The sequence below is a fragment of the Heteronotia binoei genome, chromosome 1 (genome assembly GCF_032191835.1).
Source record: "Heteronotia binoei isolate CCM8104 ecotype False Entrance Well chromosome 1, APGP_CSIRO_Hbin_v1, whole genome shotgun sequence".
NCBI lineage: Eukaryota > Metazoa > Chordata > Lepidosauria > Squamata > Gekkonidae > Heteronotia > Heteronotia binoei.
Window position 1 is genome coordinate 184,462,954 of NC_083223.1, and position 27,086 is coordinate 184,490,039.

General features: G+C 41.7%; 1 protein-coding gene across 1 annotated transcript in view; it reads right to left on the minus strand.

Moving 5' to 3' along the window:
- The window catches only part of LRFN2 (leucine rich repeat and fibronectin type III domain containing 2), a 530,843-nt gene that overhangs the window by 129,644 nt on the left and 374,113 nt on the right, over window positions 1-27,086 (minus strand). Inside the window, exon 2 of the mRNA XM_060245075.1 lies at window positions 1,277-2,669. Coding sequence (XP_060101058.1) covers window positions 1,277-2,649 — 1,373 coding nt within the window. The 5' untranslated portion in view covers window positions 2,650-2,669. The remainder of the gene's footprint in view (window positions 1-1,276; window positions 2,670-27,086) is intronic.

Here is a 27,086-nt window from a genome sequence, read left to right on the forward strand (position 1 = left end):
AGACTCTTCCACAGTTAGCCATCATACAGACTGTGTTTACAGACCCCCTTGTGCTGTAACTTCTCACCAGTCATTTTAGGAGAAAATGTATATATTGTTATTGTATTAGAACCTGTAAAAAAGGTAAAGGTAGTCCCCTGTGCAAGCACCAGTCACTTCCAACTCTGGGGTGGTGCTGCATCATGACGTTTTCTTGGCAGGTTTTTTATGGGGTGGTTTGCCATTGCCTTCCCCAGTCATCTACACTTTTCCCCCAGCAAGCTGGGTACTCATTTTACTGACCTCGGAAGGATGGAAGGCTGAGTCAGCTTTGAGCCAGCTACCTGAACCCAACTTCCACCGGGATCGAACCCAGGTCGTGATCAGAGAGCTCAGACTGCAGTACTGCAGCTTTACCACTCTGTGCCATGGGGCTCCTGTAGAACCTGACCCATATAAGAAGTTGCCTCATGCTGATTGAGAACATATCTCCATCTACCCCAGTTATGTCTGTACTGCTAAACAAAACAAAAAAACCAAAAAATAAAAAGACACCCTGAATTGAACCTGAGACTTTCAATATGCAAAGCATATGCTAAGCATTGTCTTCTTTCTACCTCTCTTCTCTGCATTTCATTTCTCTGTTTGCTGTTTTCTATAAGTGACTCAATCCGATTAAGAATACATGTTTATTATTTCACAATGCAAAGTTAGGACATGGGAATGATTGGTATGATGACTAATTTTGTGAAGATTCCAAGTTTTGTTGATACTGTAGCTGGCCATATATTGGAAAGTCTTTTAAAAGTGGGTCCCATGCGGAGGAGGTAAGCTGCAGATTTTCATCAAATGTGAGGAAGTTGCAGTGTGATGGATTTACTATAAAATACTTGTGTGAACTGGGGCAACATGAAGCAGATTAAGCCTCTCAAGAATGAAAAGACAGCTACCTGGAGCAGGACAAGGACAGAACTTCCTACTCAGCTGCTGAAAGTGAACTGTTTCATTTGCAATGGCTAGACCAATAATATGCAGATCAACATAGACCAGAGATTTTTTTTAAAAAACATCTCATGCACAGAGAACACTGTAAGCAGTGCAAAATCATTCATGTACTGTAATCTCTCTTCCTTCATAATGTCTGTTATCCTTTGGTCAAGAATGGAGAATAGCCATCCATCATATCTTGTCTTCTATGACTAGACTGTCAGGAGGCTGAAAGTACAACCCATTAAATCAAATCACCTTCCACCCCATCATTTCTGTTCTGAAGAGAGAAGATGACTGTCACACTTACCTGTAAATGAGAACTTCATCATCAGAGCAGTTATATTGCAGCTGGTACATTTTAACTCTTGGAGCTGACTTGCTCACCGTCCATTTGACCAAAGCCGAGGTAGTTGTCACCTCAGAGACCAAGACAGCCCTTTCTGGTGCCCCCTTAGTTTCTCCTCGATTAGATTTGCTGGAACTGGTGATGTCAGAAAGTCTTGATTTGGGTGGGGCTGCCCGACCTGTACCATTACTAAGATGAGGAAGTTGGACAATTGACAACTCAATTGTTGCAGTAGACTCTCCAGCAGCATTGGCTGCTATGCAGGTGAATGCTCCATAATCCTTGGATGTTGTAATCAAAATCTCTAAGGTGCCATTGTCATAAACAGCTGTTCTTGAAGAGTTCCCAATAAGTCGGTCATCAGGAGCCACCCAGTGAATGATTGGAGATGGATCTCCAATAGCTTTGCATTTTAAAGTGGCCGTTTGTCCTTCTAAAACCAGCAATTTATGAGTATGCTGGGTAATCAGAGGAGGCTCACAAACAAACTCCTCTTCCCTAACATACCAAAAATACCTCCCTTTTAAACCTGCAGGAGAAGCACAAGTTTCCATGTCATCATCTCTGTCAAGACGCCGTAGCCAAAGCAACTCACAATTACAATGCAAAGGGTTTCCTCCAAAACTCAGTGACAAAGGTGGGGAAAATGGGGTTGAAGTCAATGGAGATATTTGGGATCTGGCAAATATGGGATCAGGAGGAAGTTTCTGAAGTCTGTTGGAGGTCAGATCCAGCCTTGCCAGTTTCTGAAGGTCTGCAAATGTCCCCTCTGTAATATAGTCTATCAAATTATGGTCCAAACTAATCTGATGTAAATTTACCATCTTCCTTATAGATTCCCAAGGGATGCTTCTGAGGTTATTGTAGGAAAGATCCAGATCTTCTAATGTGAACAAGAAGTCTTCAAAAGCTTCATCTGAAATAGAGCTCAGCTGGTTGTTGTTCAAAATCAAGTGCTGAAGGTTGATCAGGCCTTTCAAAATATCCTCCCCAATGCTGGGTAGCCTGTTACTGTCCAAGTGCAAAGACCGTAGACTTTCTAAGTCAGCAAAAGCATAGGACTGTATGTAACTAATAGTATTCCTAGACAATGTGAGGTCAACAAGGCCAGTCATATTGGCAAAGTCCTGTCTACTAATGTTAATAATGAAGTTGCCTCCAAGTCGGAGTTCAACAGTCCTCCTATCTATGTCTGGTGGTACAAAAAGGAGGCCTTTGGAGGGGCAAAGAGTCCCTAATGATTCAGACAGGTTCTGGCAGACACAATATTTTGGACAAGCATTGACCACAACAGCCACTCCAAACACCAGGATGCTGCAGAGCAATTTTTCCATGGTAAATCACACAATGGGACCTGCAACAACATGAAAGAAGTCACATATCAGTTAAGAATTTCCAGTCAGGTCTTTTAAACTAACAACACCATTAAAAAAACACACACCAGAAAATACAGCAATATTTTCTCCTTTTTGGAAGTTTCTGTTTCTCTACGTAACAGATGTCAAATGCACCTAAATAGGTATATCAACATGTACTATTATTTCTAGCTAGAAATTTCTCAGATGACGTTGCTAGTGATTTGAAAATTAAAAGGCTGAGAATTGCTGCTCATTGTAAGCTTGTCTATTTATGTGTATTGAAAGCTGCTCTTTGTTAGCACAGCAGCTTTATGGGTCTGATAATGAAATATTAGCTGATAAGGCAAAGATAATTTTTTTTTCCTGTAGAGCCGCAGTCTTAGAAAAAACTTTCCCACAGACACACACAGATTTCACTTTCAGATGTTAATACTACAGCTGATTTTTGCAGAGGATTTCCCTCATATCATAGAGAATATTAAGCCGGCTGTGCGTTACAAATTTAGGGTGAAGACCATAATCAAAAAGGACTTGAGGGCCATATAAACAGGCCATATAATGCACACAGAACACTAACTGTACCTCCTGGAGTTTACTGCTTCCTCACTTCCTGTTCCAAATATATTGCTTCCTTATGATACTATGCTGGAAACAGGATTAGGATTTTCCCTAATCAAAAGGCAGTCTAGACATGTTTCTACTGGAAAAAGGATTAGGATTTTCCCTAATCAACAGTTTGAGTAACCTTGCTATTCAACAGGTTCTTGTTCAACTCAGCATATCTATAATAGGAAGTGCATGCATTTGACAGTGCATTTCTAGTTGAAACCATAAACTTTGTCCCCTAATAATCATACCTTTCTGATTAATGGTGTGGAATTGTTCAGGTCAATAGGGCTGACCTGGAGCATAAATATAAACAACTATTTTGACTCTTACATGATAATGATCATATAATTGTATGACTAATATACAGATGGATTAAAAAATGGGCCTCTGACCCTTCCACCCATAGTAACAAAAGTCAGTCAAGACTGAGCTTGTTTAACAGAGAATGAGAGGGAATTTTTATACGTGAGAGGAATTTTTTAGTTTGCCTTTCTCCCAATGCAAATTAGGGTCCAGGATAGAATACAGAACCAGCACTTGAACCTGGTACTGTAGAGGCATAAGAAGATATGCTCGGCCTTATAGGTTTTGGGGAATGCCCCCCCCCCCTTTTGACATCTTTGACAAAATAGTAGAATAGTAATATCTTGCTGCATTAGATCCTGGACGCATGGTGCCCTTCCTGTCTTGCTCTCTAGTTCATTGAGATTTATTTATTTATTCAAATATACAATCCTCAGGGCTTTTTTGTAGAAAAAGCCCAGCAGGAAATCATTTGCATATTAGGCTACACCCCCTGACATCACCATTGTTTTGCACATATTAGGCCATACCCACCCCAACACCAAGGCAGTCAGAACTGCATTCCTGTGCATTCCTGCTCACTGGAATATTCAGGTCACAGATTCTCCCCCTTTTCTTCCTACAGCTAATTCTTCAGTAAAGGCAATAGAATTAATAGACTAAGGCTACAAGGAAAGAAAGAAACGACAGGGGGCAAATTCAAGGCTTATTGCAAGCTTTGGGCAACAAGGTGAGTGAACAGCAATCATAGACTGGAAGCTCCATTGCCAGAAAGTCCTGTCTCCAGTTGTGTCTATTGCCCAGTTGCCACTGCCATCTTACCCTTTCCTCAGCACAATCTCTACCACAACATCCTACAGCCTGCTCCACTTCCTTTCCCAACTGAATAGCTTCCAGATGATTTTATGAACTAAATTTAGCCTTCACAAGCCTCACCTCCAGGTGTTACACCAAATCTAGACCACTTTTTGCAGAGATAATAGAAACAAGATGCAGAATGTTAAGGCAGCTAAGTCCTCTTTGCATCAAAAACTGGGGAAACTGTTTGCCCCCCAAGGACGAAAGAACGAGACAGACACCAAATGTTGGAATAAAATTGGGCCACTTTATTAATTAACTTCATAAACAGCAAGGGTACCCCACCAGAGGCGGCCTGGCCAGGGCTAGGGGTCACCGCGACCACTCCCCTGCCATATCGGGTGAGAGACCCAGCCCCCCGGCCAGAGCTGAGTGCCTCAGCTCCCTCCGGGCAGGCCCAGCAGGGAGGCCCACACCAGAGGGCCCAAACCCAAACGCACGTCTCGCCAGAAAGCACCCACTAGCCGAGTCTCCCGGCAGTCTACATTCTCCACCCGGGTCTTCAAACCCCAGGGTTGATCATGCCAGACCCCAAAGTCCCCAAAAGGGGGATGCTTCACAGTCCTCCCCGGGCCGCATAGTGCCCTAAACCCCAAAAACCTGTCGCCTATTTAACAGCACCTCCCAATAGCCAAATCCACAATCCACTGCAATGCTATGTAGGGTAGGCGAAAAACACAACCTGAGCAGCGCCAATCAGCCAGGGTGCGAAAAAATTCCTACCCGGCTCCTCAAAGAAGCAACCAGCAAAAGCCTACATAACATACAGGGCGGGAGGGAGGGCCGAAGACGCACTCGACGCAGACTGAGATGAGCGCAGGTCTGGCTGTCGATCAGCCAGACCTCGCTTCCCAGCCTGCGTGCCAGAACGGGCACCCTCTGTTTCTCCCCGTCCAGGGAGGCAAACTCGTGCCTTTGCAGCCCAGCTGCTGCACAGCGGGCTGCAGGCACCTGATTGTATGAAAGAATGTCTGACTAGGTGCAGACCAGCATTTTAAGCCAGCACATCAATGGGATGCAGGTGGACCAAAAAGGCATGACCAAATGCACACATCTGCCACCTGTCCCACTCCTACCTCTGACCTGTCCGAGGGCTGTCCCACTTGTGCCGCACAAAGCTGCCACTTTCCCAAGTGATAACTTTTTGCAGCCCAAGTGGGATGGCCTGAGGGCGGGAGTGGGACAGGAGGTGGATGCACACATTTGGTCATGCTCTTTTGGTCCGCCCACATCCTGTCCATGTGCCAACTCAAAATGCCAGTCTGGACTCAGCCTCCATGACCCTTCCCCCCCTCCTGGCATTCTTGGTCCAGAGGAGGGAACAAGAAAAGATCTTTATTTTATCTCAAGCACATATGTATCACGTCTCCACCCAAATAAGTGAATGACTCATAGTTTTACTCAGATAGGCACATCTGGAACTATGCCCACTGCAAAAGACAGGATAGTTATCTCAGAAGAAAAACAGATTATAGACTCACACATGAAAGCAGTTGTGCTGTCAGATCCTGATTCTAACTGCCAGAATGCAAATCAACCAAAAGAACAGTCCCTAAACTCATTTAGGAAGTCACATACTATCTGTCCCAAATACCAGACTTTGCTATAACTCCTTGCCTCAGGCACTAAGAGTCTTAGCTGGAGCCTACAGAGTACCCTAGGAGTGTCATCTGGAGGCAACAGAACACTTAAGCCAGAGGTGTTGAACACATGTTTTGAGGGCTGGATCTGACATAAATATTACTGTATTTGGCTGGGCCATGTGTACCACAAAATGTAATGCCAGATACCAGAGATATAAACTTTATAAATGACACGAGCAAATCCAATTAATGGTATTATTCTTTTACCCAAAAGATAAACAAAAACAATTGATTCCTAAGAGTGAAACCAATTGATTTACTGGGGAATCCACAAAAGACCCAATAAGTCATATGCAAGACAAGTTTTTTTCCCCAAAGGGATTCCATAGAAGGGGGGTGGATCTTATGTTTCCATAAGATTTAGTTACTATATATATATATATATATATATATATATATATATATATATATATATATATATATATATATATATATATATATATATATATATATATATATATATGAGATGTGTGAGGAAACCCCCCTTACAGAACATCATAGTCACCAACTTGGTTGCCAGAGGACCTGGAGAAGTAGCTCACACACGTCTGGCCAGAGAGTGTGAGTAAACCTATCCAGGGGCAAAGGGGACTTATGCAGCACTAGCAGCCATAACGCTATGAAGGCACTCAAGACCGGTGCAAGAGTGCCCACCAGGAGAACAGAGGGCTTTCCGTCATTCTGTATGACATCCATCTCGGCCATGGAGCAGAAGAGACTGCGCCGCCAAGAGCTATCCAAGCAAATGGTTTTGAAGCACTGACCATGGAATCCACTGTGGAGGGCTAACGCCACACGCAGCCATCGTCCTACCAGGCCAGACTCCATTCCAGCGAAGCAAACAGCTCACGTACTCACCAGATGTCACCTGTGATTGTAAGCAATCAACCCACCCCAGGTGTGGCTAATTGTCTAACCACCACTGTCTTTGTCCAGCGGAACCCAAGACAAAGACTGGTGCCAAGAAGAAGACAGAAGAAGAGGAAGACCATCTTCAGCCAGAGCCAAGTTCCTTTGTGTAAACCGGGTGTTACCTTAGATAACAATTTGGCCCTCTATTGTCACCTTTTTAGATAAGTTTGGTAAACTCAAGTACACCTCCACCCACCGATTTCCCCCATTCTTCTCTGTACTGTCCCCTTGGAGTATCCCCACCCTGGTCCATTTCAACCTGAAAGTTCACTCAGGTATCCAAGACCCAAGCCTGCTCATTGGTCAGGAATGGGCACCCAATTAGGTGCCACCAATGAACTTTTTATTGGCCATTGCAGAAGTCCAGCCCTCATGGTCACTGCGGAGCCTCCCCTTTTTGGGAGGTCATGCATCAGCTGACCACCTTCCTCCTCCCTCGTACCTCCCATTCCTTAAGGGCTCAAGAAAGTCCTTATAACCTGTGGACTAGCTACCCACAGGTGTGCTTCTAGCAGTATCCCAATTCCGCTGTCTAGATCCATCCCCGATTCTAAGGCCAAGTTTCGGGTCCCCTCTCCCACTTCCTCTCTTGTCGCCATTGGAGCCTTCCTTGAAGACTACAATCGGTAAATATCACCCTGTTTGTCTACCCATGTGTTATCTCTCTCTCTCTATTTTTCTTAGGACTGTATGTATGATTTTATGAGTATTTTATCTTGTACGGAAGCCTATATTTTTCTGGAATAAATTTTAATTGTTTTACTTAATTAGAGTCCCTAATATTTTTAAGCATTAATTTCTGGACGTGGAATCCTGTATACACACACAGGTAAATAATCCTGATTAAGCCAGGTGCCCACCTGACAATTCCCCAACCTCGTTTTGAGGGCATTTTGGCTTACAGATGAGTCATTTTCCTTGCAAGTAGTGTTCCCTCTAAGCTGAGTTAGTGTGAGCTAGCTCACAGTTTTTTAGCCTCTGGCTCACACATTAGCTCAGGAAAAATGACCTCAGAGCAAACTAATTTATGCAATAGCTCACAACTTTAATGCCAGTAGCTCACAAATCAGAATTTTTGTTCACAAGACTCCACAGTTTAGAGGGAGTATTACTTGCATGTAAATAGTTTTTCCCCCCCAAACAATCAGCCTCAATAGCTCAGCATGGCTACAATCCATCTCTTTGTTTCCTCTCTTCCTCTGTCCTACCTTTGAGAATTTCAAGGAGGCACATTGGACTTCCCTTCCACTACTCTGTCCCCACCAATAGACCAATAGAGGTGGTCTGGGCTGAGTGACTGGCCCCAGGTGACTCAGATGACAGGGTCTTAGCTCAGGGCGAGGTCTGAACCTGGCTCTTCCAGATCCCTTACTGCCAGTTCTCATCCCTCCTGCATTTCCTACAGAAGCAGAGGAGCTGAAGGAGAGACTGTTTCTGAAACCTTCAAGGGGTGCTTTTTGTCCTCCTATGACCCTTTTTCTTTCATAGGCTGAGAATAGTTGTAGGAATAAGGGAGGTCGCTATCTCCCCACCTTGATGTTCACTCTGCCTCCTGGCTGCACAGCTGCTCAAACATATTGTGGTGACAGCAACATCTCCTTTTCTCTTCCCTTATCCACATGCTTCCAAGGCTGGAATGTCTTTCCTCCAGGTGGGAACCAGGAATCTCCTGGAATTACCAGCCATCTCTACACTACAGAGATAAATTCCCCTGGATATTCCCCTGGATGTTTTGGAGGGTGGATTCTGTGGCATTTTATTCCACTGAGGCCCTTGACCTCCCCAGCTCCATCCTCAAATCTCTAGGAACATATAAAGCAGCTCAGAGAATCATGGAATAGTAGATGCGGAAGCACAAGCAAAAGGCCACCTAATACAAATTGCCTTTCATAAAGAGAACCTTTGATAGATCAGTCTTTCATTCCATTCACATTATCTAAGCTAGAGTATTCTACAAGCACTGCAGATCCATGGCAGAAAAGTACATGTTATCAGATGACTCAAGCAAGTCTAATAAAACTTAGAGTCATTTGAGTCAGCAGAATTGCTATCTAGGAAGTGTAGCCACCCTGTCAGTATAATTTATAGGCTGTTTCATCCTCAAGGTTTGGGGCAAATAGTGTTATATTTTTAAAAAAAAAAACAATTAAAACCACATTAAAATATAGCATAGATACAACCAAACTGGACAGTACATTAAAGCCTTGGAACTTTGCCAGTTATCCAGGATCACCCAAAACGAGTCTAAATGCATATTCTTATAATACTTCAAAATGATATTCCAGTTTATAATTTGCTGAGTGCAAAAGAAGGACAACAGATAACTGTGAAGTGTCATCAAGCACATTTTTTGTGTCTCCTTGCTCTTTCAATATGGGACTTCATAGCATTACTATAGGCCAGGGGTGGCAAACGGTAGCTCTCCAGTTGTTTTTTGCCCACAACTCCCATCAGCCCCAGCCAGCATGGCCAATGGCTGGGGCTGATGGGAGTTGTAGGCAAAAAAACATCTGAAGAGCTACCATTGGACATCCCTGCTAAAGGCTACTTTATATGCTGCTTGAGGTACCCAAGAATTGATTCCTAACTACAAACTGCATATGAAGTGGTTTATAGAACTCATAATTGGGATTATATACAAGTGGGGGTGACCCTTTAGGGGTTACCCAACAAGGTGACCAATAAGTGATGGTGACCCAATAAGGGTTATGCTGCCCTTAAGTATTTTGATGGCAAAATATCCATTTTCTATTGATATATACGATTTCTCAATAGGGTCTCACATATGTAATCCACCCTGAGCCTGCTTGCAGGGAGGGTGGAATATAAATTGAAATACATACATACATACATACAAACAAACAAACAAACATAAAAAGGTAATACCTAAGCCAGGTAATAAAGATTTATTTCTCCAGACATAGTCACTGGGGTGACTTGAATGCCAGCTGGGTACGTTCAGCACTACTACATGGAAGACAGCTCTTTTGATAGGAATTAGAAAATGCAACTTATTTAATGCAAGTGCACAAAGCCAGCTCAACTGGATAGCTTTTCATATAGGTTTCAAATAGCTATCGTGTGCCCAGTGTTTTTATTTTATTTAGTTACAAGATCAGTCCCACCAAGCTGGCTAACAGATGAAAAAGCATACATAATTAAAAATAATTAAAATATTTAAAAACCAAATGAAAGTATGCATACAATAAAATGCACTTAAATAAAAACAAAAATTCAAAGATGGTTAGAAGGAGAGATCCCTGAGAGAATGCCAGATAAAACAAAGAGAATCTTTATCCAATGGCAGGAGACAATAGTGAGTCTCTTTGGGGAGAGTTCCAGAATTTAGGTGCCACAATTGAGAAGGCCTAATCTCAGAAGAGCTTCAGAAGATTATTGTAATCATATGGGTTGATACTTGGATGGCTGAACACCAAGAGTCCACAGGGGAAAGTAATGGCAAACCACCACTCCTTCTCACTTGCCTTGAATGACCCTTGATGGGGTTGCCATAAATTAGTTGTTACTTGATGGAACTTACGTACATAATTGCAATGTCAACTATTTTGCATGTTTTTCTTCTAAAAGGTGCTCATGATTTTGGCATATCCAATATTATTAATTTGGTAAATGAATGAATGAGAAAGGTTTGAAATGGTTGTTTGTTAAGCCTTGAAAACAAATATTGGATATTTTCTACAAAAGACAGGCTATGTTTAAGCTTCATTTTACTTCCTACATTAAACTAGTATTCATTGCCTTTGTAGCCATGTTATTAATGCAAATCAGTGGAACAGTTAGCAAAGCTCTGTTCTTTGTATTTATTCCTTACTAACAGACAGTCAGCTTTTGGAATCGTAATTATATTCTGGAACCTTAATTTAGTGCATTATCTTAGCACCTGTAACTATAAATAAAAAAAGGAGTTTAGAAAACAATTTGGAGAAAAAGATGGATATAATTAATTACCAATGAAGAGTACTTCCTTTACTCACTTCCTTCCTCTAGTATCTAGTCCAAAATGCATTTGAAAGGGAGTGTGTATGCGCGTGTGTGTATGAGAGAGAGAACACAAAGTCTCTTTTAAGTGCATTCCATTTCCCCAATTACAGTTTGGGGGGATGTTCTTATGTAGGATTGCACTCCTGGGAGCCAGTTGACATTGAAGAGTAAATCTGAGGAGAAGCAATAGAATGCACTTATGGGAAACAGGTAATACTACTTAACAAAAAGATAGCTGCATTGCATTTCTATGAACTTGTAAAGACTATCAAGGAGATAAAGGAGGAAGCAACTTTCCAGTCTTGTGTGACAGAGAGAGAAACAAAGAGAGGATAATCTCTTCACCAATAGCAAGATCAATAGCCTTGACAAGAAGGAAATATGACAGCTGTCATTCTGACTGCAAAGGTCTTCGGACATGATATTATAAAAATGGCTATTTAACATGGACAGTCCACACATGCCCACAAAATTTGGATTGAGCATGTACTAAAAGGCTCCTCAACAGTCCTTATTAGATAGATCCATTGGTATAATAAACCAGTAATCTTCATTCCACTATATTCTACTGTAGTAGAGTACACTTAAAGCTAAATGCTCAGAGCTTCTCTTTGTTCTTTGTGTACTAGCCAGTTACAGAGTTACACACACACTTTTCAGTTTCAAACTAATAAGAGTTCTTTATTTAGTGAACATTCTAGATAGTAAAGGTGGGAGAAATAGAGGCAGAATCTAGCTATTCTGCCTGGATGGATGCAGATGAAGATTGCATTCATGGTACAAAAGAGGGAGAATAACATGCCTCTTTCTTTGTGTGTGTGAGAGAAAAGGTAACAGAAGGAAGGAAGGCAATTTCTCAGAGAGTATCAGTCTATATATCAAAGGGTCAAAGGCAGAAGCGTAAACAGGAAGGAAACCCACAGTTTGCCTGTTTATCTGTCTGACTCTCTTCTAAACTCCCCTCCCCCCAGAGGCTGATGCTGAGACAGTGTGGAGGGTGTGCGCATGCTCTAAGGAGTAAGAAGCCAAAGCCTTCCCCCTCCAAGAAAGAAAAAAAGATTTACGACCTAAAAGGAATGTAAACATCTCTATTACAGCGTGAAGATAAAAGAGGAGTGCGATTAAGAAACAGAGAACAGTCCGACCTGAAAATTCAGCTGCTGTGTGCTGTAAGGAAACTTTTATTTAACTTTCAAGATAAGGAGTTGACACTAACAGTGTTTGATTGTTTAAAATGGCGACGACCGTGAAAGGGCTATCGGAGCAAATGATGCAATTCCAAAATTTAATGTTAGAATCTAATGAGAAGATAAGAGCAGAAATTGAAGTGAAGAAAGAAGTCTCCCAATTAAATATGGAATTAAAAGGAGTTAAAGAAATGGCATTAAGAGCTGAAAATGCCACAAAAGAGAATAAGGAGCAGATTACTCAATTGAAGAAACAAATTACTGAGCTTTTGGACAGAAATAAAAGGGCCAATCTAACTGTACAGGGGATTTCAGAAGAAGTGGATGCTAAACACCTAGAGAAGAGCATGGTGGAATGGATTTCAGAGCAAGGAATAAAAATAAATGAACAGCAGATAGAACAAGTTCACAGATTGCGGAGTAGGAGAAAGGGGGGAGCCACGCCCCGTGATAATTAAATTTGCAAAAGAGAAATTACAACAGCAAGTATTTCTAGCTCTAAAAAAAAAATTGGAATACAAAGGGAAAAAGGTGTTTGTAAGGCAAGATTTCTGTCAGGAAACATTGCAACAAAAGAGCTTAATGAAACCTTATGCTGAGAGGCTCTTCCAGAATAAAATACAGTTTACATGGACTTATCCAGCTTCTATAGTAATTTTCAGAGAAGGGAAAAGACTGATGGCAAGAAATCCAGCTGAAGCAGTGAAACTACTAGAGAAGTTTGGAATCGACCCAGGAGACATAGCCGATGGAGGAGACTTCATTATTGGAACAAGAGGAAGGAGAACCCTCTACACATCAGGACAAACGGCAAAGGACGTCCTCATAAGAAAAGGGAAGTATTCATAAAATGAAATAAAAGGTCATAAGTTAGGGATATAATTAAGTATGAAGGAGGGGGGGAATGTGCATACCTAAAGGCATAGAGAGGGGATGAGGAATCACCGCCAGTTACAAGCTCTATGTCAGGGGAAGGTGGGAGGGGGTGGGGGGAGGGCAGTTGGGAAATGGGAAGTGAAAGATCAAAAAAGTAAATGGGAGAATCTTACTGTAAAGGGATATGGTTAGAATGTTGAAGGTGCTTTCACTGAACGTCAATGGCTTAAGTACTAATCTCAAAAGGTATAGACTTGCTAGACTTATAAAGCAGCAAAGTATAGATATTATGTGCTTACAGGAAACACACAAAACCAAAAGGGATATTAAACCATTATTTAATGACCCATGGTGGGAGGTTTTGGCTGAAGCAAGAGGTACTGCAAAAGCAAGGGAAATGGCAATTTTGGTACACAAAAGAAATGATATTAAATTCATAGATGTGTTAAGTGACTGGGAAGGAAGATACCTCTTGGCTAAATGCTCCTTTCAAAATAGATTGATAATATTGATAAATATTTATGCCCCAAACAAAGGAGGGAAAATTTTGTAGTAAAGGTTTTACAAAAGTTACAGAGGTTCTCTGAAGGAGAAGTAATAATAGCAGTTGATTTCAACACTGATGTTACTAAAGACAAGACAATCAGGTGGAAAAAGTGGAATTTGATAGAAGCATATGGAGCCTTAGGTTTGAACCCCCAACCAACTCACTTTTCAAGCAGGCACAAAACAGCTTCATGCTTAGATCATATAATCTTTCAAAGATCAAATAATTGGGTATTGACAAAAATAACAACACATCCAATTTGGATTTCTGATCATGCCCCATTGAGTATAGAAATAGAAATAAAAGGTGAACAGGTTAAAAGAATATGGAGATATAATAATATGATTATGACTAAAGAAAAAAATAAAAAATATGGAAAATCAGTTAAAGTTATATTTTAAGGAAAATAGGGGGACAGTGGCCACAGATATTCTTTCGGATGCAGCTAAAGCAGTAATTAGGGGACAATGTATAATGAAGGAAAAGGAAATAAAAAAGAATGGTTTTATAATAAGACAGGGAAAATACAAGAACTGGAAATATTACAAAGACACCAAGCAAGAAAATTTTGCCCAGATAGGCAAAAATTAATTAAAGAACTTAAGAGGCAATTAGCTTCTCTTGACTCTATAACACTTTGGAAAAAACAAACCATGGTAAGGAATGAATTTTAGAGGATCACAATAAACTCTAATAGGAGATTGGCAAATTATTTGAAGGATAGAAGGCATAAGCAAAGGGTGAAAAGTATAAGAATACATGCAAATACAATGCAGAACCCGAAGGAGATTAGAGAAGCCTTTCTTGATTTTTATAAAACTTTATATGCAAAAAAAGATATAGTTGAATTTGTGGAGCAAGTTGGAACAAATTTAAAAGATCAGGATAAAGAAAGCTTAGAGAAGGAAATAACTATCCAAGAAATAGATGAGGTAATAAAAGGGTTAAAAACTGGAAAATCTCCGGGATTAGATGGCTTTACAGCATAATTCTATAAGGAGATGAAAGGAATATTGACCCCGGAACTGCAAACAGGGTTTAATACTATTCTAAAGGGAGGAAGGGCTCCTAATACTTGGAGGAGAGCAGAAATAACTTTAATAGTGAAGCCTCAGAAGGACCCTCAAGAAGTGCGCTCATACAGACCAATAAGTTTATTAAATCAAGATTATAAATTTTTTGCTAAAATAATGGCAAACAGATTGCAAAATGTAATACCTCATATAATAAAAGAAGATCAGTATGGGTTTGTGAAAGGTAGAAGTATAGCTCACCCCATAAGAAATATATTACATGTAATATGCCATAACCAGGGGAAGAAACTAGGATTACTTAAATTAGATGTATACAAAGCATTTGATACACTGCCCCATGAATTTTTATGGTCCATAATGTTGAAATATGGAATAGGCAGCCATTTATAAATACAATTCAGGAAATTTACAGAGAAGGTACAGCAGTTGTAAGAGTGAACAATGAACATACAGAACAATTTCCAATCTTAAGGGGAGTAAGACAAGGCTGCCCACTTTCACCAGCCTTATTTATAATGGCGATGGAACAATTGGCTGAAATAATTAGGAATTCAGGTAGTATAGAAGGATGCAGAATGGGTAAGGAGGAGATGCAAATTAATTTATTTGCAGATGATATAATTATGATTATAACAAATCCCCAAGAGGGAATTAAGGAAACGAAAATCATACTAGATGATTTTGAAGCAATATCAGGATTAAGAATTAATATGGGGAAATCAGAAATAATATATTATAATGTGAACTCAAAGGAAAGGAAGGAAATTAATAGGTTAACCAAAATAGGAATGGGAGTCAAGAAATTTAAATATTTAGAAATAGAAATTTATAAAAATACTAATAAGATAGTGGAAAAAATTATAAAAATGTATGGGAAAAGATAACAAGAGATATGAAGGGATGGAGGAGGAAGACCATGAGTATAACTGCTAAAGTAAATAGTGTTAAAATGTTTTGGATACCAAAATTATTATATTTATTTCAAACAATACCATTAGAAATGGACAAACAAAAAATGAGTATCTGGAACACAAAAATACGAAAATGGATTTTTGGTACTAAGAAATTTAGAATTGCAAAAAAGGTATTATATAATCATAACTCCAAACTAGGATGGGGAGTACCGGATATAATAAATTATTATGAAGCTTTTCAGCTTAAAGCATTGCTAGAAATAGAAAGAGAAGGGAATCAGAAATGGGTTAGGTTTGAAAATGAAGCTAACAAAGGGATAGGGAAATTTGGTATTTTTACAAATAAATGGGCTAGAGATCTTAAATTGGATACAGGACCAAGGAAAAGTACATTAATGATCTGGAAAAAGTGGCAGCCAAAATGGTTAAAATGAATATCCAGATGGTCACCTTTGGAAACCTTGGAAGAGGAAGGTATAGACTATAAATGGGGGGAACTACTTAAACAAAAAGGATATAGTAGAGTACAGGACTTACTATCTGCAAATATTTTAAAACCATTTCAAGCTCTTGGGGAGGCAGTAGGTGCAAAATACAGGTTAAAAGCTGCAGGCTTATACACATTAAAATTAAAAAAAAAATTGAAAATAGCGACATAAATATAGAAGAACCAATAGAAGAGATTTATAAATTAATGGAAAAAAACTAAAAAAGGATTAGTAGGTGTAATTTATAAGAAAATGACCTCAGATGAAGAAGGAATAATAGCCCACCTTCAAAGAAAATGGAGTACAGGATTTCAAATAACAGAGCAAAAAGCTAAAAAATTAATGGAAGGAATTAAGGAAATAAAAATACATAAGTTTAGGGAAATGGAGTTAAAATTTTATACCAAATGGTATAGAACCCCAGCCACCTTAGCTAATATGTTTCCAGGACTAAGCCCAAACTGTTGGCACTGTAGAAAAGTGAAGGGATGGTACTCCCACATGTGGTGGGAGTGTCATGAAGTTTAAAAAGTTTGGGAAAATATAGTAAGAACAATAAATAAGCTCTTTCATGTTAAGCTAAATATAGATTTTGAGTTGATGTTGATGAGCACTTTAGGCAATGCAATAGTAGAGAAAAAAAATCAAGGTCTATTAAAAGCAATGATATTAGCTGGTAAAGCAGTAATTGCAATAGGGTGGAAAGATAAAAATAAATGGACAGAAAGAACTTGGCATAATTATCTGTTTGAATTTGTTCAATCAGAGATAATGGACATAATAAACCGAGATTTGCCATGGGAAGACAAAACATCAAGGATCAAAGAAAAATAGTCGCTTTACCTGAACTGGATGAAACAGGAACGGAAGGAAGACATTTAAACCCTATGCCCCTGGATGAAAGAAGGTTAGACTGAGGGGGGAGGGATGGGGAAGAAGAAATGTATAATGGAACAATGAGACAATGAAAAAATGTATATTTTAATTAATAAACAATAAAAATATGGGGAAAAAGAAGCTGAGACAGTGTATGGTACTTTATGAAGAGGAATCAGGTTCAGATTAGGGACCAGGAGGGCTGGCATCCCCAGCACAATAATTGCCAACTCTGGGTGGGAAAAATCCTAAAGATTTGGGAGTGGAGCATGGGAGTTGAGCCTCCTAAAACCTGCCCTTCAAAGCAGCCAAACTGTGTGGTTAGAGTTGCCAGGTCCCCTCTTCATTGTGGCGGGGGATTTGGGGGGGGGGGCATTCTGAGGTCCCAATGCAATGATGTCACTCAGAAGTGATGTCATTGTGTCAGCGATATTGGAGATGATGCTCTGTTTTGGGGACAAAACTCTACGTGTTTTTTGGCTTCAAAACCAGAGAGCCACTGCACAACACCCTCATCACAATGACATCACTGTCTGGGCACTGTGTAGGCAGGCTGAAGCTCCCAAAAGTGAGATAACTCCCACTGGGACTTGGCAGCTGGCAACTCTGTGTGTGGTGGACTCATGCCTCATCAAAACCTTTGAGCATAGTAAGTTTGATTGCTGAACAATTTTGCAACCAAATTCATAACATCTCCTGCCTCTGCTCTTGAATGTTCCTGAAGTACAAGAGAAAGTGGGGGTCCCATAAGGATCAGGCTGATGCTATTTAATTTGTTCATAAATTACTTGGAATTGGGGATGTGCAGTGTACTAGCAAAGTTTGCAGATGCTAACAAATTATTCATCATAGTGAAAAACAAGGCAGACTGTGAAGAGCTATCAGAGGATCATTCTACATTGGGCAGCAACATGATAAATTAAGTTGATTGTTGGTGTGACAGAATGCCTCCACACCCACTCTGAGTTTCAAAAGTGTGAGTCTTTGTCTCTTCTCTCTGGAAGAGCAGGAAATCAGATCAGTTGCTAGCCATAGTTATGCAAATGACTCAGCTTGCAAAGGAACTGAGGGATTTGGTGTAAGGAATCTCCAGGTGACTCCTGGAGATTTTCCAGAATGCCTGCTAGGAGGGCTCCCAGGATGCTCCTGGGTGATCCCAGAATACATCTGGACCTGGGTGGGCCAGGTAAAAAAAAAGTGGAGAGTGATGTAAACTGGATGGAGTCAGGGGTTCAATAAAAGTGCTTGCCCCAAAGGGATGAGGCTCTTGAAGAGCTAGGACTTAGAAGAGAACAGACTGCTACACTCTGGTCAGCAGCCAGTGGCCATATTGATTGACCATGTGGCTGGACCTGGCTGGATGCAGGAAGCCTGAAACAATGAGGTATCCTTAGAACATTTTGTAACTGTTCAAGCTTAGATTTGCCTGCTCTACTTAAACATCTGGTAGGACATGTTTTTAAACCAGGGACAGAAGGATGCACTTAAAACCAACTTTTATTTGTTCTGATTGCTGATCATGTGCTGTGCTACAAGAATGCTTGTAACCTTTTTATCTTTTTAATAAACATTTTATTCAGGGCTTTTCTTGTAGAAAAAGCCCAGCAGGAACACATTTACATGTTGGGTCACACACCCTGACATCACCGTTGTTTCCCATAAGGCTTTTTTTGTAGGAAAAGCCCAGCAGGAACTCATTTGGATATTAGGCCACATTCCCTGACATTCCCATTATTTCATACAAAGCTTTTTTGGTAGAAAAAGCCCAGCAGGAACTCATTTGCATATTAGGCCACACCCCTGACATCACCATTATTTAACACAGGGGTTTTTTGTAGAAAAAGCCCAGTAGGAACTCATTTGCATATCAGGCCACACTCCTTGACACAATGCCATTCGAAACTGTGTTCCTGTGTGTTCCTGATTTTAAAAAACCCTGATTTTACTATTTTGAATGCTGGCAGTAAAGCTCTGTGACACATAGTTCCCCAACCACCTTAGACCATGCTACTTTAAGAGGGGAGTCCCAGGAAGGGGGGAGGCATGCAGCTGGTAGCTGGTAGGCATACAGCTGGTAGCTGGTAGGCATGCAGCTGGTAGGGGTGCTAAGGCTCCAGGGGTCTTCCAAAGAAGGACTTTGGTCTCTGTAGCAACCAGGTGCTGGGTAGCACAGGACCTCGAGACCAGGTCTCAGAACTGGAAAGGGGAATTGAGAGTCATGTTCCTCTCAGTCTGGACCCCTATATAGAACACGGCCTAGTGGCTGAAGCAGAATAGCACTCTCCAAGAAGGGGCACAAGCCCAGGAAGGTGCTGATGGACTGGGTCTGAAAGTCAAATTGGGCCAGTTCCATCACAGTAAGTGTAGGGTGATGCCCATTAGAACAAAGAATCCTAAATATATTCTGATGAGATCTGAACTTGCTGAAACTGAAAGGGAAAGGGGCCCTTGGGTGATTGTACAATGCTCAATGAAAATGTGAATTTAAGTGTGCTGCAGCAGTAAAAAGGGCAAACTCCATTCTGGAAATTATCAGGAAAGAAATATAAAAAGCGCAGCCAATATTATAATGTCATTGCATAGAGTTCCAGTGTAGATTCATTTGGAAATACAATGTAAGTTCTGGTCACTCACCATATCTCCAAAAAGTAAAGAAGAGGGCAACCAAATGCCTTTGTTATAAAGAAAGGTTGAAGAGCCTGGGACTTTTCAATCAAGAAAAAAGATGTCTGGGAAGGGGCATGGTAGAGGTTTATAAAGGTATACATGTTGTAGTGAAAGGGAATACAGAGAGCTTTTTCTCCCTCTCCTATAATACTAGAACTTGGGGTAACCCAGATAAATTGATGGGCAATATTTTCAGGACAGACAAAAGTAAATACTTATTTACTCAAAGAGTGATGGGATTGTGAAATTCATTGCTACTGGATGGTCATTTACATGGAGGTTAGAGAGGTTCACAGAGAATAGTTCCATCAATGGCTACCGGCCATTGTGATTTAAGGGAACCTCCAAAGGCACTTTAGACAGCAAACATCTGAACACCACTGCTGTGAGGCTACCTTGGCCTCTGCCATTTTTGCTGTCCATCCAGGGTGATGGGTTGCCCACTATGTGAAACAGTATGCTGGTCTAGATGGACCACTGACCTGATTCAGCAGCTCTCTTTTGTTCTTACAAAGCGAGTGGTTTTTCTACTATATTTCTTTGTTATTTAAAGCATTTTCCCCATGCTATCTCCAGAGCTGGTGTGTGGGAGTCGGCGGGGTAAACGGCTGCCTGGGGTACTACCTCACCTGGGGGTGCCACCAGGTGTCTCCTTACTCTCCCTTGCCCACTCAGATCACTCCTCTGAACCTGCCTTGAAGGCAGGATTGGAGGAATGCTGCACAGTGCACTCACAGGTTGAAAGTGGTCGGGTGCCACTAAAACAGTGCACTCTTCGGAGGCTTCCTTGGAAGCCTCTGAAGAGTGTAGTGCAGGGGGAAAGCGGCAGGGCAGCAGCACTCTTGTGCACTGCCCATCACTCTCTCGTCCCTCACTCGTGCCCTGCATGATGACATCACTTCCGGTGACATTATTGTGCTGTGCACATGCTCCATAAAAGGAGCTTGCGGGAAGGGGGCATGACGCAAGGGTCTGCCTAGCACCGAGCCTGGCTATCTGTTTTGTTGTTGAAAGTCAGCCCTGATTTCTTCTTGTCTTTAATTCTGGTTTATTTCCAAAAATATCTACAATGAACCCTGGAACTAGCTCATGTGATTTCACTTCTATCAGCACCTTCTTTCCCCACCATTCCATCTATATTACTGTGGCACACACCTAAAGCAATATTATTTTTTTATTTTTATATTTAGTATATTTAGTATTTTTATATTTTTATGTGCATGTATGTGCACGCACACCTGGAAGTCATGGTGACCTCTGGTGACTGACTCCTACTGGGGGACTGGAGGATATTCAGGGAGGTGGCTAAATAAAGCATGTCCCCGCCTCCTGGCTCTGGTATTCCAAAAAGATCTTCCATCCAAGTACTCGCCAGAGTTGACTCTGCTTAGCTTCCAAGATCTGACAAGACTGGGCTTGCCTGGGCTATCCAGGTCAGGGCAAACAGTATTATTTTTCATTGCCTGTGTAATTTTTCTGATGCACTCTTATGCACTAGTAGTATAAAACAAACCACCCAAATAATCTTGATACATATACCTGGGCGTTTTCGTACAGGGCTTACCCCGGAGCAACATCCCTCTTCACCGTGCAGCGTCTGCGCGTATTTCGCACCAACTGCTCCGAAGAGCCGCGGCTTTTGCATCGCAAATGTAAACTGTTTTTTCGCGGGTTTACATTTGTGATGCAAAAGCCATGGCACTTCGCGGCTCTTCCGGGTTCTGCAGAGCAGTTGGTGCAAAATCTGTGCAGACGCTGCGCGGCGAAGAGGGACGTCGCTCCGGGGTAAGCCCTGTGCGAAAACGCCCCTATAACTGTATATTTATGTCAAGATTCTTTGGATGTTCTATTTTTAGGTGTTTAAACAGGTATGAATATAACAAAGAGGGCAGATAAAAGGTGAATATGATCTGAAGTAAATACATTCTTCATCAAACCATACACACACAATCTAAACTTCTAAAATATCTAAACTTCCAAATAAAACAAAAGCAGAACACTTCTGCAGACATTCAGCTGGCTGCCCATGTATTACTGGTCTCAGTTTAAGGTATTGGTTATCACATACAAAGTGCTTCATAGCTTTGGCCCCTCTTATTTGCAGAACTGCCTCTCTCCTTATACTCACCCATGTCAGCAGGAGCTTCCACAGGTGCCAACCTGAAAATAGGTGAAATCAACAACTGCTCATACATGTGCTTTCTCTGTGGAATGGCTTGCCTGAGGAAGTCAGGAAAGCTCCCAATTTCCTGGCGTTCTGCAAACTATGCAAAATGGAAGTATTCAAGAGGGCTTTTCTATGCAGGTAAAAGAGTTTTACTGTACAAAACGGTTTCATCAACTTACTGGGATAAATGATTAGGGACTGCGGTCTATACTGCTGTATATAGCTTACTGTATGTAGGATCCTATTATGTAATTTCTGTACCACTATGCTATACTTGAGTTCTTTCTTGTGTTTCTAAACTTCTGAAATTCTAATGTATTGGTTACTGTATCCCGCTCCTTTGTTGATTGTACTGACTCACTATTCACCTTGAGTCCCAGTAAGAAAGGTGTACTATAAATAACTTAAATGAGCAATGAAGTATTCTGAGTGCATCAGTTTCACTTTGGAAATGACCAATGCAGTACCAGGTCCCATGCTCTTTAACTTGTTCATAAATGATTTGGAGTTGGGAGTAAGCAGTGAAGTAGCCAAGTTTGTCGATGACACTAAATTGTTCAGGGTGGTGAGAACCAGAGAGGATTGTGAGGAACTCCAAAGGGATCTGTTGAGGCTGGGTGAGTGGGCGTCAACGTGGCAGATGAGGTTCAATGTGGCCAAGCGCAAAGTAATGCACATTGGGGCCAAATCCCCGCTACAAATACAAGTTGATGGGGTGTGAACTGGCAGAGACTGACCAAGAGAGAGATCTTGGGGTTGTGGTAGATAACTCACTGAAAATGTCAAGACAGTGTGCAATTGCAATAAAAAAAAAGCCAACACCATGCTGAGAATTATTAGGAAGGGAATTGAAAACAAATCAGCCAGTATCATAATGCCCCTGTATAAATCGATGGTGAGGTCTCATTTGGAATACTGTGTACAATTCTGGTCACCGCACCTCAAAAAGGATATTATAGCATTGGAAAAAGTCCAGAAAAGGGCAACTAGAATGATTAAAGGGTTAGAACATTTTCCCTATGAAGAAAGGTTGAAACGTTTGGGGCTCCTTAGCTTGTAGAAACGACGACTGTGGGGTGACATGATAGAGGTTTACAAGATTATGCATGGGATGGAAAAAGTAGAGAAAGAAGTACTTTTCTCACTTTCTCACAATACAAGAACTCGTGGGCATTCGATGAAATTGCTGAGCAGTCAGGTTAAAATGGATAGAAGGAAGTACTTCTTCACCCAAAGGGTGATTAACATGTTCAAGGAATGGGGGTACAATTTCTTTATGCTGCTTCCTTGTCCAAGACTCCTGTCCTTAGTAGCTGCTTGTCTCCTGAGATTTCTTCCCACCACTCTTCCATCCAGCAGCAAGCATTCCTCCGAGTGCTGGCCAAATTACTGTGATATCTCAGTACTATGCTGATTTGCATGTAATAGGCATCTGTCAAGCAGTGGAAGTGGCATCCTTGCCACAAGTCTGTGAATCAAGGCAGGCTCTTGCCTTGGTATTGAGTGAAAAACAGCCTCTTTAGTACTGTTATAACATGGTTCGGCATGAATTAATATGAGCAAGAGGCATACAGGCTCTTGTTTTGTATTTAAATTTGCCGCATAAAGATACAAGGCTTGAGAGATGGCATTTCATTTTAGAATTGTCTCTGAAAAGCTATTTTTTCTTTTTTAAAAAAAAAAATCTGCCTTGAGCTTTTCACACAGATTGCATATCACATTTGCACACCTTGGCATCATTTTCAAGGTACTTATCAGGCAAACATTCTCTATGGTCAGAAACTACAGATGATTTGCCCATATAAGAACATAATGATTGTTTCTCTGGATCAAGACCAAATCCTTCAAATCCAACATTCTTTTTCTAACAACGGAGAAGAAGAGGCCTTTGAGGGACCATCACTAGGTGCTGATGGCCTTTCCCTGTCGTTTGTTAGCACCCTGTCAGGGCAGTCCCTAAGGTGCATCATGCCCCGCCGCCTCTCTCTTCCCCTACCCTCCCTCCTCTTATTTGCAGTACCGCACTCCACCCTTCCCCCTGGCATGCTGAAAGGAGAGACACCAGTCTTCTCCTCACCCTCTTTAACAGGCAGTACAGCATTTTCTAAAGTGAACACACGATGAGAGGCTTCGCTCCCCAGGGGGGAACCAGAAGGAAGAGGAAGCAAAGCCTTGTCATGTGCTCTCTTAAGAGAATGCTGTACTGCCTGTCAAAGTGGGTAAGGAGGAGGCTGGCATCGCTCCTCTGAGTGTGCCCTTAGGGGGAGGGGGCACAGAAGATGGCCTGCCTGCTGCCGCTGAGGAGAGCCGGCAAGCCAGTGGGCAAGTGTGGTGGGGAATTAGGCATTTGTCTGGGGTGCTGTGAGGGGGGAGAGCCCAATTTGCAAATGCCTAATTTGCCTAGTGGGCAAGCCAGCACAGCCCTCTGTGCACATTGATGGATACCACAGTCTTATATGAAGTAAGGCCATCTGGAGAAAAGGGAAGAGGTCAGCTCCCTCCCAGGGTGGACTGGGAGACCAAAATGGTCTTGGAAAAGACTGCTGCCCCCCAACTTACCCCCAGTGGAGGGAGGGAGGAAACAAAAGAGCAAGCTCACAGCAGCTCCCACCCATCTTACAAAGGGTAGGGGCTTCTGGGTTGTGGCAGCAGCTCACATCCACCTTGCACAGGGTGAGGCTTCTGGCTTGTATCCACCTTGCAAGAGGCAGGGCCATTGGTCTGCAGTGGCAGCTCCTGCCCACCTACCTTGTACAAAGTGATGCCAGTCCCCATCACTTCATACAACTTGCAGCAGCAATGATCCCTCCCCACCTTGTCCAGCCCAACAGGACTTTCTCCATGACTCACACAGGCTCATGAGTGAAGAGGTTTGTTCATTATTTTTTAATCCCATCCCTTTTCCAATGAGTTCAACACAGCATACATGGATTCTCCCATTTATCTTCACAACAACTCTGTAAAGTAGACTAGACTGAAAAAATATGACAGACCCACAGATGATCCACGGAAAGTAGGAATTTGGTACCTATTGTAACTCTTATTGTAACTCCAAGAATCTCAGCTACAAATACAAGTTGATGGGGTGTGAACTGGCAGAGACTGACCAAGAGAGAGATCTTGGGGTCGTGGTAGATAACTCACTGAAAATGTCAAGACAGTGTGCGTTTGCAATAAAAAAGGCCAACGCCATGCTGGGAATTATTAGGAAGGGAATTGAAAACAAATCAGCCAGTATCATAATGCCCCTGTATAAATCAATGGTGTAATGTGTGCAGTTCTGGTCGCCGCACCTCAAAAAGGATATTATAGCATTGGAGAAAGTCCAGAAAAGGGCAACTAGAATGATTAAAGCGCTGGAACACTTTCCCTATGAAGAAAGGTTGAAACGCTTGGGGCTCTTTAGCTTGGAGAAATGTCGACTGTGAGGTGACATGATAGAGGTTTACAAGATAATGCATGGGATGGAGAAAGTAGAGAAAGAAGTACTTTTCTCCCTTTCTCACAATACAAGAACTTGTGGGCATTCGGTGAAATTGCTGAGCAGACAGGTTAAAATGGATAAAAGGAAGTACTTCTTCACCCAAAGGGTGATTAACATGTGGAATTCACTGCCACAGGAGGTGGTGGCGGCCACAAGCATAGCCACCTTCAAGAGGGGGTTAGATAAAAAAATGGAGCAGAGGTCCATCAGTGGCTATTAGCCACAGTGTGTAGATGTGTGTGTGTATGTGTATATATATATATATATATATATATATATATATATAAATAATTTTTTTGGCCACTGAGTGACACAGAGTGTTGGACTGGATGGGCCATTGGCCTGATCTAACATGGCTTCTCTTATGTTCTTATGCCACCACAGCACACTCTCTCACCACCACCTACGCTTCTGTAGCATGTCACGGAATGCTGCATAGTCCCTGTAGGCTGGAGTAGGGTTGGGCATAAACTACACTTCATGCCAAGCCACAAATTGTACCACAGACCAAACCACAAACAGAAACAGGAAGTACATTTGTGAACCAGACTGGTTTGTGGTCCTGTAAACCCCATTGAAAGGGTCCCTTTAAATGGGGTTTGCAGGAAGCCTGAAAACAGCTGAGTGGAAGGGATGCATTGCCTGCCACTCAGCTGTTTTGATTTCTTGTGCAGTCGCTCTAAAGGGACTGCACTAGAAAGCCCTGAAAACAAGTCAGGTTTTTTTCCAGCTTTTGTAGGAAACAGAAATCAAGGGATTACAAGAACTTGGAGTCCTTTAAAGCTAAGCTTTCTGCTCTAACAAACTGCCACAAACTCCTTTAAAAGCCTGTGGAAGTTTGTGATAGCAGACTTTGGTTCGTGCACCAAGAACAGGGCAACATTTGTGATGAATGTTGCTTCATGGGTTTGGTTCATGACCATCCCTAGGTTGGAGTTCCCAAGGCTAATGCTTTCTGTCCTCCCACATCCCTGATGATTGCCTCAACTGTTTATATGTTAAACTCTTCAGGAAAAGGTAGGAGGTAAGGCCATGCATTCAGCATAAACTGAGCCAAAACTGAGCCAAAAAAAAAAATACCCCTCAAAATACCTTACCAATAGAAAATCTGACTGGGTACTGGTATAACTGAGTCAGATTTTGGGAGCTTTTATTCAGGCATATTCAGCTATACTGAGGACCAGCTGTATTGGTGGAGATGATGCTCCACGCTGCCTCAGCTGGGGCTGGCTCCTCTTAAAGCTTGGTTTAAACTGAGCTGCACATGGAGCCAGCCCAGGATCAGCAGGAGTGGTGGGAGCTGATAGCTCTGCACAGTCTCAGCTGATGTTCACTCCTCTCACAGCTCAGTTTAAATTGAGCTGCAAGAAGAGCTAGCCCCAGCTCCCGCCACCCCAGCTGATCCTCTCTTAAACCAAGCTGATCCTCATTTAAACTGTGCTGCAGGAGAAGCCAAGCCATCCTCAGAGTTGGGCTGGGTTTTTAAAAACTGGTATTTTCTTTTCTGGTCTATTGGACCTAAAATAATTTGGGATGTCTGAAAAATCCCATATTTGAATATGTCCCAGTATTGGAATTTTTTGGAAATACCAAAATGTTTTTGGATCCAATAAACCCAAACTGAAAAATACCCCTCTCTCTCTCTCTTTGCACAACCCTAATAGGAGGATAGTCTCTTTATATGTATTTGTGAGGTATTAACACAATGTGAGCTCTGTTCTCATTCTGAGTTCTTACACATAATTGCAACATGAGACAATTAACAACATTAATTACATGAAGTACATTTTTTTATCCTGCTGCAATTAGCAGCATGAAGAAAATCTACCCAGACACCTTTTGCTTC